The 12,453-nt window shown below is 60.2% G+C and overlaps 1 protein-coding gene across 2 annotated transcripts in view; it reads left to right on the forward strand.

The window, feature by feature from the left end:
• Positions 1-2,351: 2,351 nt before the first annotated feature.
• The window catches only part of LOC125449707 (lysM and putative peptidoglycan-binding domain-containing protein 1-like), a 33,620-nt gene continuing 23,518 nt past the window's right edge, over positions 2,352-12,453 (forward strand). Inside the window, exon 1 of one of the 2 annotated variants that reach the window (XM_059643011.1) lies at positions 2,352-2,855. In XM_059643011.1, the coding sequence (XP_059498994.1) occupies positions 2,536-2,855 (320 nt within the window). In that variant the 5' untranslated portion in view covers positions 2,352-2,535. The remainder of the gene's footprint in view (positions 2,856-12,453) is intronic. The other variant, XM_059643012.1, reaches the window with a different exon arrangement.

Here is a 12,453-nt window from a genome sequence, read left to right on the forward strand (position 1 = left end):
GTGTGGGGGGGGGGTGTAGTGGAGGGAGTGTGGGGGGGTGTAGTGTGGTGGGGGGTGTAGTGGGAGTGTGGGGGGTGAAGTGGGAGTGTGGGGGGGTGTAGTGGGAGTGTGGGGGGGGTGTACGGGTGGGGGGGTGAAGTGGGAGTGTGTGGGGGGTGAAGTGGGAGTGTGGGGGGGGTGTAGTGGGAGTGTGGGGGGTGTAGGGAGTGTGGGGGGGGGGTTGTAGTGGAGTGGGGGGGGTGTAGTGGGAGTGTAGGGGGGGGTGTAGTGGGAGTTAGGGGGGGGTGTAGTGGGAGTGTGGGGGGGTGTGTAGTGGGAGTGTGGGGGGGGTGTAGTGGGAGTGTAGGTGGGGGTGTAGTGGGAGTGTGGGGGGGTGTAGTGGGAGTGTGGGGGGGGTGAAGTGGGAGTGTGGGGGGGTGTAGTGGAGTGTGGGGGGGTGTAGTGGGAGTGTGGGGGGGGTGTAGTGGGAGTGTGGGGGGGGGTGTAGTGGGAGTGTGGGGGGGGTGTAGTGGGAGTGTTGGGGGGGGTGTAGTGTGGGGGGGTGTAGTGGGAGTGTGGGGGGGTGTAGTGGGAGTGTGGGGGTGTAGTGGGAGTGTGGGGGGGTGTAGTGGGAGTGTGGGGGGTGTAGTGGGAGTGTGGGGGGGTGTAGTGGGAGTGTGGGGGGGTGTAGTGTGGGGGGTGTAGTGTGGGGGGGTGAAGTGGAGTGTGGGGGGGTGTAGTGGGAGTCTGGGGGGGGGTGTAGTGGAGTGTGGGGGGGGTGTAGTGGGAGTGTAGGAGGGGTGTAGTGGGAGTGTGGGGGGTTGTAGTGTGGGGGGGTGTAGTGGGAGTGTGGGGGGTGTAGTGGGAGTGTGGGGGGGTGTAGTGGGAGTGTTGGGGGGGGTGTAGTGTGGGGGGGGGTAGTGGGAGTGTGGGGGGGTGTAGTGGGAGTGTTGGGGGGGGTGTAGTGTGGGGGGGGGTGAAGTGGGAGTGTGGGGGGGTGAAGTGGGAGTGTGGGGGGGGTTGTAGTGGAGTGGTGGGGGGGGGTGAGTGTGGGGGGGTGAAGTGGGAGTGTGGGGGGGGGTGTAGTGGGTGTGGGGGGGGGGTGTAGTGGGAGTGTGGGGGGGGTGTAGTGGGAGTGTGGGGGGGGGTTAGTGGAGGAGGGGGGGTGTAGTGGGGTGTAGGGGGGGGTGTAGTGGGAGTGTAGGGGGGGTGTAGTGGGAGTGTGGGGGGGGTGTAGTGGGAGTGTGGGGGGGTGTAGTGGGAGTGTGGGGGGGTGTAGTGGGAGTGTGGGGGGGGTGTAGTGGGAGTGTGGGGGGGGTGTAGTGGGAGTGTGGGGGGAGTGGGGGTGGGGTGTAGTGGGAGTGTGGGGGGGGTGTAGTGGGAGTGTGGGGGGGGTTGTAGTGGGAGTGTGGGGGGGGGTGTAGTGGGAGTGTGGGGGGTGTGTAGTGGGAGTGTGGGGGGGGGGGGTGTTAGTGGGAGTGTGGGGGGTGGGGAGTGGATGGGGGGGGGGAGTGGGGGGGGTGTAGTGGGAGTGTGGGGGGGGTGTTGTAGTGGGAGTTGTGGGGGGGGTTGTAGTAGTGGAGAGTGGTGGGGGGTGTGTAGTGGGAGTGGGGGGGGGGGTGTAGGTAGTGGGGGTGGGGGGGGGGGTGTAGTGGGAGTGTGGGGGGGGGGTGTGTAGTGGGAGTGTGGGGGGGGGTGTAGTGGGAGTGTGGGGGGGGTGTAGTGGGAGTGGTGGGGGGGGTGAACCCGGGGGATTATGTCAGCGAACAGCCCCTTCCCACAGAGATAGCACAGCGTGAGGCTGGAGGGACACAGCAGGCCAGCAGCATCAGAGGAGCCGGGAGGCTGGTGTTTTGGGCCTAGACCCTCCCACAGGCTGTAGAAGTGTGGGACCACCCCCCCCCGTGCCCCCTCCCCGTGCCCCCTCCCCGTGCCCCCTCCCCGTTGCCCCCTCCTCCCCGTGCCCCCCTCCCCGTGCCCCCCCCGTGCCCCCCCCCGTGCCCCCCCTCCCCGTGCCCCCCTCCCGTGCCCCCTCCCCGTGCCCCCCTCTCCCCGTGCCCCCCTCCCCCGTGCCCCCTCCCCGTGCCCCCTCCCCGTGCCCCCTCCCCGTGCCCCCCCCCCGTGCCCCCCCCCCCCGTGCCCCCCCCCCGTGCCCCCCCGTCCCCCGTGCCCCCCCCCCGTGCCCCCCCCCCCCGTGCCCCCCCCCCGTGCCCCCACCCCGTGCCCCCCCCCGTGCCCCACCCCCCCTCGCCCCCACCCCCACCCCCCCCTCGGTGCATTCGTACGCCGCGCTCTAATTGCTGGCTTCACCGCGCGGTTGGGGGTCGGTGGGGTGGGGGGGGTCCCAGCCAAGGTCAGTGAGGGCAGCATGAGGAAAGCTGTCAGTTTGATCTCAGTGTTCGTCCAGGATGCGCAGCTTCCTGCTGTAGCTGTGTCACCATCTGGGCCTCGTGTGACGGGCTGAATGGCCTCGTGCCCCTGTGTAACAGGCTCGAGAGGGGAGGGGCTGAATGGCCTCGTGCCCCTGTGTAGCAGGCTCGAGAGGGGAGGGGCTGAATGGCCTCGTGCTGCTCTTGTGTTGTTGCCAACTGGGTCAATGTGTCTCTGTGTTGCAGACAGAACAGATCAAGCGGTGTGAATCGACTGTACACTAATGACTCCATCTTCCTGAAGGAATGCCTGCGGATCCCCATCCCGAAGCAGGGGGCCCTGCAGAACGGGAGCAGGTTCCCGCATGGAGCACCAGGACAGCCCGAACCTGCCTTGGAGCCGCCCAGCCCCGAGCTGTCTCCGACGGACTTCCTGAACACGCTGGACTCGAAAATTACTCGGTCCAAGGCAGCAGCGATCCGCACCCTGGACGATGGATCAGGCAGGTTCGGGCTGGCAGTGATTCCCCCTCCGAACCGGCGCTCGGGAATTCACCGACTCCTGGGGTGTTCACTCAGCCCGGAGTCTTAGACTAGAACCCTGAATCCATGTGGAACCAACCCTCCAGAGAGTGACCCACACACCTCTACCATATCCTCATTGCTCTGTATGTCCCCGGCCAATCCACCCTAACCCGCACATCCCTGGGCACTACGGGACAATTTAGCACGGCCAATCCACCCTAACCCGCACATCCCTGGGCACTACGGGACAATTTAGCACGGCCAATCCACCCTAACCCGCACATCCCTGGGCACTACGGGACAATTTAGCACAGCCAACCCACCCTAACCCGCACATCCCTGGGCACTACGGGGCAATTTAGCACGGCCAATCCACCCCTAACACGCACATCCCTGGGCACTACGGGGCAATTTAGCACGGCCAATCCACCCTAACCCGCACATCCCTGGGCACTACGGGACAATTTAGCACGGCCAATCCCACCCTAACCCGCACATCCCTGGGCACTACGGGACAATTTAGCACGGCCAATCCACCCTAACCCGCACATCCCTGGGCACTATGCGACAATTTAGCACGGCCAGTCCACCCTAACCCGCACATCCCTGGGCACTACGGGGCAATTTAGCACGGCCAGTCCACCCTAACCCGCACATCGCTGGGCACTAGGGGACAATTTAGCACGGCCAATCCACCCTAACCCACACATCCCTGGGCACTACAGGACAATTTAGCACGGCCAATCCACCCTAACCCGCACATCCCTGGGCACTACGGGGCAATTTAGCACGGCCAATCCACCCTAACCCGCACATCCCTGGGCACGAAGTGACAATTTAGCACGGCCAATCCACCCTAACCCGCACATCCCTGGGCACTACGGGACAATTTAGCACAGCCAATCCACCCTAACCCACACATCCCTGGGCACTACGGGACAATTTAGCACGGCCAATCCACCCTAACCCGCACATCCCTGGGCACTAGAAGACAAGTTAGCACGGCCAGTCCACCCTAACCCGCACATCCCTGGGCACTAGAAGACAAGTTAGCACGGCCAATCCACCCTAACCCGCACATCCCTGGGCACTAGAAGACAAGTTAGCACGGCCAGTCCACCCTAACCCGCACATCCCTGGGCACTAAGTGACAATTTAGCACGGCCAATCCACCCTAACCCGCACATCCCTGGGCACTACGGGACAATTTAGCACGGCCAATCCACCCTAACCCACACATCCCTGGGCACTACGGGACAATTTAGCACGGCCAACCCACCCGAACCCGCACATCCCTGGGCACTACAGGACAATTTAGCACGGCCAATCCACCCTAACCCGCACATCCCTGGGCACTAGAAGACAAGTTAGCACGGCCAGTCCACCCTAACCCGCACATCCCTGGGCACTAGGGGACAATTTAGCACGACTAATCCACCCTAACCCGCACATCCCTGGGCACTACGGGACAATTTATCACGGCCAATCCCACCCTAACCCGCACATCCCTGGGCACTACGGGACAATTTAGCACAGCCAATCCACCCTAACCCGCACATCCCTGGGCACTACGGGACAATTTAGCACGGCCAATCCACCCCAACCCGCACATCCCTGGGCACCACGGAACAATTTAGCACAGCCAATCCACCCTAACCCGCACATCCCTGGGCACTACGGGACAATTTAGCACGGCCAACCCACCCTAACCTGCACATCCCTGAGCACTACAAGGCAATTTAGCACGGCCAATCCACCCTATCCCGCACATCCCTGGGCACTACAAGGCAATTTAGCACGGCCAATCCACCCTAACCCGCACATCCCTGGGCACTACAGGACAATTTAGCACGGCCAACCCACCCAAACCTGCACATCCCTGGGCACTACGGGACAATTTAGCACGGCCAAACCACCCTAACCCGCACACCCCTGGGCACTATGGAACAATTTAGCACGGCCAATCCACCCTAACCTGCACATCCCTGGGCACTAGAGGACAATTTAGCACGGCCAATCCACCCTAACCTGCACATCCCTGGGCACGACGGGACAATTTAGCACGGCCAACCCACCCTAACCCCCACATCCCTGGGCACTAGGGGACAAGTTAGCACGGCCAATCCACCCTAACCCGCACATCCCTGGGCACTATGGAACAATTTAGCACGGCCAATCCACCCTAACCCGCACATCCCTGGGCACTACGGGACAATTTAGCACGGCCAATCCCACCCTAACCCGCACACCCCTGGGCACTATGGAACAATTTAGCACGGCCAATCCACCCTAACCCGCACATCCCTGGGCACTGCAGGACAATTTAGCACGGCCAAACCACCCTAACCCGCACATCCCTGGGCACTACGTGTCAATTTAGCACGTCCAATCCACCCTAACCCGCACATCCCTGGGCACTATGGAACAATTTAGCACGTCCAATCCACCCTAACCCGCACATCCCTGGGCACTACGGGACAATTTAGCACGGCCAATCCACCCTAACCCGCACATCCCTGGGCACTATGGGACAATTTAGCACGGCCAGTCCACCCTAACACGCACATCCCTGGGCACTACGGGACAATTTAGCACGGCCAATCCACCCTAACCCGCACATCCCTGGGCACTACGGGGCAATTTAGCACGGCCAGTCCCACCCTAACCCACACATCCCTGGGCACTACGGGACAATTTAACACGGCCAATCCCACCCTAACCCGCACATCCCTGGGCACTACGGGACAATTTAGCACGGCCAGTCCACCCTAACCCGCACATCCCTGGGCACTAAGTGACAATTTAGCACGGCCAATCCACCCTAACCCGCACATCCCTGGGCACGACGGGACAATTTAGCACGGCCAATCCCACCCGAACCTGCACATCCCTGGGCACTACGGTTCAATTTAGCACTGCCAACCCACCCGAACCCGCACATCCCTGGGCACTACAGGACAATTTAGCACGGCCAATCCACCCTAACCCGCACATCCCTGGGCACTAGAAGACAAGTTAGCACGGCCAGTCCACCCTAACCCGCACATCCCTGGGCACTAGGGGACAATTTAGCACGGCCAGTCCACCCTAACCCGCACATCCCTGGGCACCACGGAACAATTTAGCACAGCCAATCCACCCTAACCCGCACATCCCTGGGCACTACGGGACAATTTAGCACGGCCAACCCACCCTAACCTGCACATCCCTGAGCACCACGGGACAATTTAGCACGGCCAGTCCACCCTAACCCGCACATCCCTGGGCACTACGGGACAATTTAGCACGGCCAATCCACCCTATCCCGCACATCCCTGGGCACTACAAGGCAATTTAGCACGGCCAATCCACCCTAACCCGCACATCCCTGGGCACTACAGGACAATTTAGCACGGCCAACCCACCCAAACCTGCACATCCCTGGGCACTACGGGACAATTTAGCACGGCCAAACCACCCTAACCCGCACACCCCTGGGCACTATGGAACAATTTAGCACGGCCAATCCACCCTAACCTGCACATCCCTGGGCACTAGAGGACAATTTAGCACGGCCAATCCACCCTAACCTGCACATCCCTGGGCACGACGGGACAATTTAGCACGGCCAACCCACCCTAACCCACACATCCCTGGGCACTAGGGGACAAGTTAGCACGGCCAATCCACCCTAACCCGCACATCCCTGGGCACTATGGAACAATTTAGCACGGCCAATCCACCCTAACCCGCACATCCCTGGGCACTACGGGACAATTTAGCACGGCCAATCCCACCCTAACCCGCACACCCCTGGGCACTATGGAACAATTTAGCACGGCCAATCCACCCTAACCCGCACATCCCTGGGCACTGCAGGACAATTTAGCACGGCCAAACCACCCTAACCCGCACATCCCTGGGCACTACGTGTCAATTTAGCACGTCCAATCCACCCTAACCCGCACATCCCTGGGCACTATGGAACAATTTAGCACGTCCAATCCACCCTAACCCGCACATCCCTGGACACTACGGGACAATTTAGCACAGCCAATCCACCCTAACCCGCACATCCCTGGGCACTACGGGACAATGTAGCATGGCCAATCCCACCCTAACCCGCACATCCCTGGACACTACGGGACAATTTAGCACAGCCAATCCACCCTAACCCGCACATCCCTGGGCACTATGGGACAATTCAGCACGGCCAATCCACCCTAACCCGCACATCCCTGGGCACTACGGGACAATTTAGCACGGCCAATCCACCCTAACCCGCACATCCCTGGGCACTATGGGACAATTTAGCACGGCCAGTCCACCCTAACCCGCACATCCCTGGGCACTAGGGGACAATTTAGCACGGCCAGTCCACCCTAACCCGCACATCCCTGGGCACTACGGGACAAGTTAGCACGGCCAATCCTCCCTAACCCGCACATCCCTGGGCACTACGGGGCAATTTAGCACGGCCAACCCACCCTAACCCACACATCCCTGGGCACGATGGGACAATTTAGCACGGCCACTCCCACCCGAACCTGCACATCCCTGGGCACTATGGGACAATTTAGCACGGCCAACCCACCCGAACCCGCACATCCCTGGGCACTACAAGGCAATTTAGCACGGCCAATCCACCCTAACCCGCACATCCCTGGGCACTACGGGACAATTTATCACGGCCAGTCCACCCTAACCCGCACATCCCTGGGCACTGCAGGACAATTTATCACGGCCAGTCCACCCTAACCCGCACATCCCTGGGCACTACGGGACAATTTAGCACGGCCAATCCCACCCTAACCCGCACATCCCTGGGCACTAGAAGACAAGTTAGCACGGCCAATCCACCCTAACCCGCACCTCCCTGGGCACTAGAAGACAAGTTAGCACGGCCAGTCCACCCTAACCCGCACATCCCTGGGCACTAGAAGACAAGTTAGCACGGCCAATCCACCCTAACCCGCACATCCCTGGGCACTAGAAGACAAGTTAGCACGGCCAGTCCACCCTAACCCGCACATCCCTGGGCACTAAGTGACAATTTAGCACGGCCAATCCACCCTAACCCGCACATCCCTGGGCACTACGGGACAATTTAGCACGGCCAATCCACCCTAACCCACACATCCCTGGGCACTACGGGACAATTTAGCACGGCCAACCCACCCGAACCCGCACATCCCTGGGCACTACAGGACAATTTAGCACGGCCAATCCACCCTAACCCGCACATCCCTGGGCACTAGAAGACAAGTTAGCACGGCCAGTCCACCCTAACCCGCACATCCCTGGGCACTAGGGGACAATTTAGCACGACTAATCCACCCTAACCCGCACATCCCTGGGCACCACGGAACAATTTAGCACAGCCAATCCACCCTAACCCGCACATCCCTGGGCACCACGGGACAATTTAGCACGGCCAATCCACCCTATCCCGCACATCCCTGGGCACTACAAGGCAATTTAGCACGGCCAATCCACCCTAACCCGCACATCCCTGGGCACTACAGGACAATTTAGCACGGCCAACCCACCCAAACCTGCACATCCCTGGGCACTACGGGACAATTTAGCACGGCCAAACCACCCTAACCCGCACACCCCTGGGCACTATGGAACAATTTAGCACGGCCAATCCACCCTAACCTGCACATCCCTGGGCACTAGAGGACAATTTAGCACGGCCAATCCACCCTAACCTGCACATCCCTGGGCACTACGGGACAATTTAGCACGGCCAACCCACCCTAACCCACACATCCCTGGGCACTAGGGGACAAGTTAGCACGGCCAATCCACCCTAACCCGCACATCCCTGGGCACTATGGAACAATTTAGCACGGCCAATCCACCCTAACCCGCACATCCCTGGGCACTACGGGACAATTTAGCACGGCCAATCCCACCCTAACCCGCACACCCCTGGGCACTATGGAACAATTTAGCACGGCCAATCCACCCTAACCCGCACATCCCTGGGCACTGCAGGACAATTTAGCACGGCCAAACCACCCTAACCCGCACATCCCTGGGCACTACGTGTCAATTTAGCACGTCCAATCCACCCTAACCCGCACATCCCTGGGCACTATGGAACAATTTAGCACGTCCAATCCACCCTAACCCGCACATCCCTGGGCACTACGGGACAATTTAGCACGGCCAATCCACCCTAACCCGCACATCCCTGGGCACTATGGGACAATTTAGCACGGCCAGTCCACCCTAACACGCACATCCCTGGGCACTACGGGACAATTTAGCACGGCCAATCCACCCTAACCCGCACATCCCTGGGCACTACGGGGCAATTTAGCACGGCCAGTCCCACCCTAACCCACACATCCCTGGGCACTACGGGACAATTTAACACGGCCAATCCCACCCTAACCCGCACATCCCTGGGCACTACGGGACAATTTAGCACGGCCAGTCCACCCTAACCCGCACATCCCTGGGCACTAAGTGACAATTTAGCACGGCCAATCCACCCTAACCCGCACATCCCTGGGCACGACGGGACAATTTAGCACGGCCAATCCCACCCGAACCTGCACATCCCTGGGCACTACGGTTCAATTTAGCACTGCCAACCCACCCGAACCCGCACATCCCTGGGCACTACAGGACAATTTAGCACGGCCAATCCACCCTAACCCGCACATCCCTGGGCACTAGAAGACAAGTTAGCACGGCCAGTCCACCCTAACCCGCACATCCCTGGGCACTAGGGGACAATTTAGCACGGCCAGTCCACCCTAACCCGCACATCCCTGGGCACCACGGAACAATTTAGCACAGCCAATCCACCCTAACCCGCACATCCCTGGGCACTACGGGACAATTTAGCACGGCCAACCCACCCTAACCTGCACATCCCTGAGCACCACGGGACAATTTAGCACGGCCAGTCCACCCTAACCCGCACATCCCTGGGCACTACGGGACAATTTAGCACGGCCAATCCACCCTATCCCGCACATCCCTGGGCACTACAAGGCAATTTAGCACGGCCAATCCACCCTAACCCGCACATCCCTGGGCACTACAGGACAATTTAGCACGGCCAACCCACCCAAACCTGCACATCCCTGGGCACTACGGGACAATTTAGCACGGCCAAACCACCCTAACCCGCACACCCCTGGGCACTATGGAACAATTTAGCACGGCCAATCCACCCTAACCTGCACATCCCTGGGCACTAGAGGACAATTTAGCACGGCCAATCCACCCTAACCTGCACATCCCTGGGCACGACGGGACAATTTAGCACGGCCAACCCACCCTAACCCACACATCCCTGGGCACTAGGGGACAAGTTAGCACGGCCAATCCACCCTAACCCGCACATCCCTGGGCACTATGGAACAATTTAGCACGGCCAATCCACCCTAACCCGCACATCCCTGGGCACTACGGGACAATTTAGCACGGCCAATCCCACCCTAACCCGCACACCCCTGGGCACTATGGAACAATTTAGCACGGCCAATCCACCCTAACCCGCACATCCCTGGGCACTGCAGGACAATTTAGCACGGCCAATCCACCCTAACCCGCACATCCCTGGGCACTACGTGTCAATTTAGCACGTCCAATCCACCCTAACCCGCACATCCCTGGGCACTATGGAACAATTTAGCACGTCCAATCCACCCTAACCCGCACATCCCTGGACACTACGGGACAATTTAGCACAGCCAATCCACCCTAACCCGCACATCCCTGGGCACTACGGGACAATGTAGCATGGCCAATCCCACCCTAACCCGCACATCCCTGGACACTACGGGACAATTTAGCACAGCCAATCCACCCTAACCCGCACATCCCTGGGCACTATGGGACAATTCAGCACGGCCAATCCACCCTAACCCGCACATCCCTGGGCACTACGGGACAATTTAGCACGGCCAATCCACCCTAACCCGCACATCCCTGGGCACTATGGGACAATTTAGCACGGCCAGTCCACCCTAACCCGCACATCCCTGGGCACTAGGGGACAATTTAGCACGGCCAATCCACCCTAACCCGCACATCCCTGGGCACTACGGGACAATTTAGCACGGCCAGTCCACCCTAACCCGCACATCCCTGGGCACTACGGGACAAGTTAGCACGGCCAATCCTCCCTAACCCGCACATCCCTGGGCACTACGGGGCAATTTAGCACGGCCAACCCACCCTAACCCACACATCCCTGGGCACGATGGGACAATTTAGCACGGCCACTCCCACCCGAACCTGCACATCCCTGGGCACTATGGGACAATTTAGCACGGCCAACCCACCCGAACCCGCACATCCCTGGGCACTACAAGGCAATTTAGCACGGCCAATCCACCCTAACCCGCACATCCCTGGGCACTACGGGACAATTTATCACGGCCAGTCCACCCTAACCCGCACATCCCTGGGCACTGCAGGACAATTTAGCACGGCCAATCCCACCCTAACCCGCACATCCCTGGGCACTACGGGACAATTTAGCACGGCCAATCCACCCTAACCCACACATCCCTGGGCACTACAGGACAATTTAGCAGGGCCAATCCAGCTTAACCCGCACATCCCTGGGCACTACGGGACAAGTTAGCACGGCCAATCCTCCCTAACCCGCACATCCCTGGGCACTACGGGGCAATTTAGCACGGCCAATCCACCCTAACCCGCACATGCCTGGGCACGATGGGACAATTTAGCACGGCCACTCCCACCCTAACCCACACATCCCTGGGCACTACAGGACAATTTAGCACGGCCAATCCAGCTTAACCCGCACATCCCTGGGCACTATGGAACAATTTAGCACGGCCAGTCCACCCTAACCCACACATCCCTGGGCACTACGGGACAATTTAGCACGGCCAGTCCACCCTAACCCACACATCCCTGGGCACTACGGGACAATTTAGCACGGCCAGTCCACCCTAACCCGCACATCCCTGGGCACTACAGGACAATTTAGCACGGCCCATCCACCCTAACCCGCACATCCCTGGGCACTACAGGACAATTTAGCACGGCCAGTCCACCCTAACCCACACATCCCTGGGCACTACAGGACAATTTAGCACGGCCAGTCCACCCTAACCCGCACATCCCTGGGCACTATGGGACAATTTAGCACGGCCAACCCACCCTAACCCACACATCCCTGGGCACTACGGGACAATTTAGCACGGCCAATCCACCCCAACCCGCACATCCCTGGGCACGATAGGACAATTTAACACGGCCAATCCCACCCGAACCCGCGCATCCCTGGGCACTAGGGGACAATTTAGCACGGCCAATCCACCCTAACCTGCACATCCCAAGGCACTACGGGACAATTTAGCACGGCCAGTCCACCCTAACCCACACATCCCTGGGCACTAGGGGACAATTTAGCACGGCCAACCCACCCTAACCCGCACATCCCTGGGCACCACGGAACAATTTAGCACGGCCAATCCACCCTAACCCACACATCCCTGGGCACTACAGGACAATTTAGCACGGCCAACCCACCCTAACCCGCACATCCCTAGGCACTACGGGACAATTTAGCACGGCCAGTCCACCCTAACCCGCACAT

Source organism: Stegostoma tigrinum, chromosome 47 (genome assembly GCF_030684315.1).
Source record: "Stegostoma tigrinum isolate sSteTig4 chromosome 47, sSteTig4.hap1, whole genome shotgun sequence".
Classification (NCBI taxonomy): domain Eukaryota; kingdom Metazoa; phylum Chordata; class Chondrichthyes; order Orectolobiformes; family Stegostomatidae; genus Stegostoma; species Stegostoma tigrinum.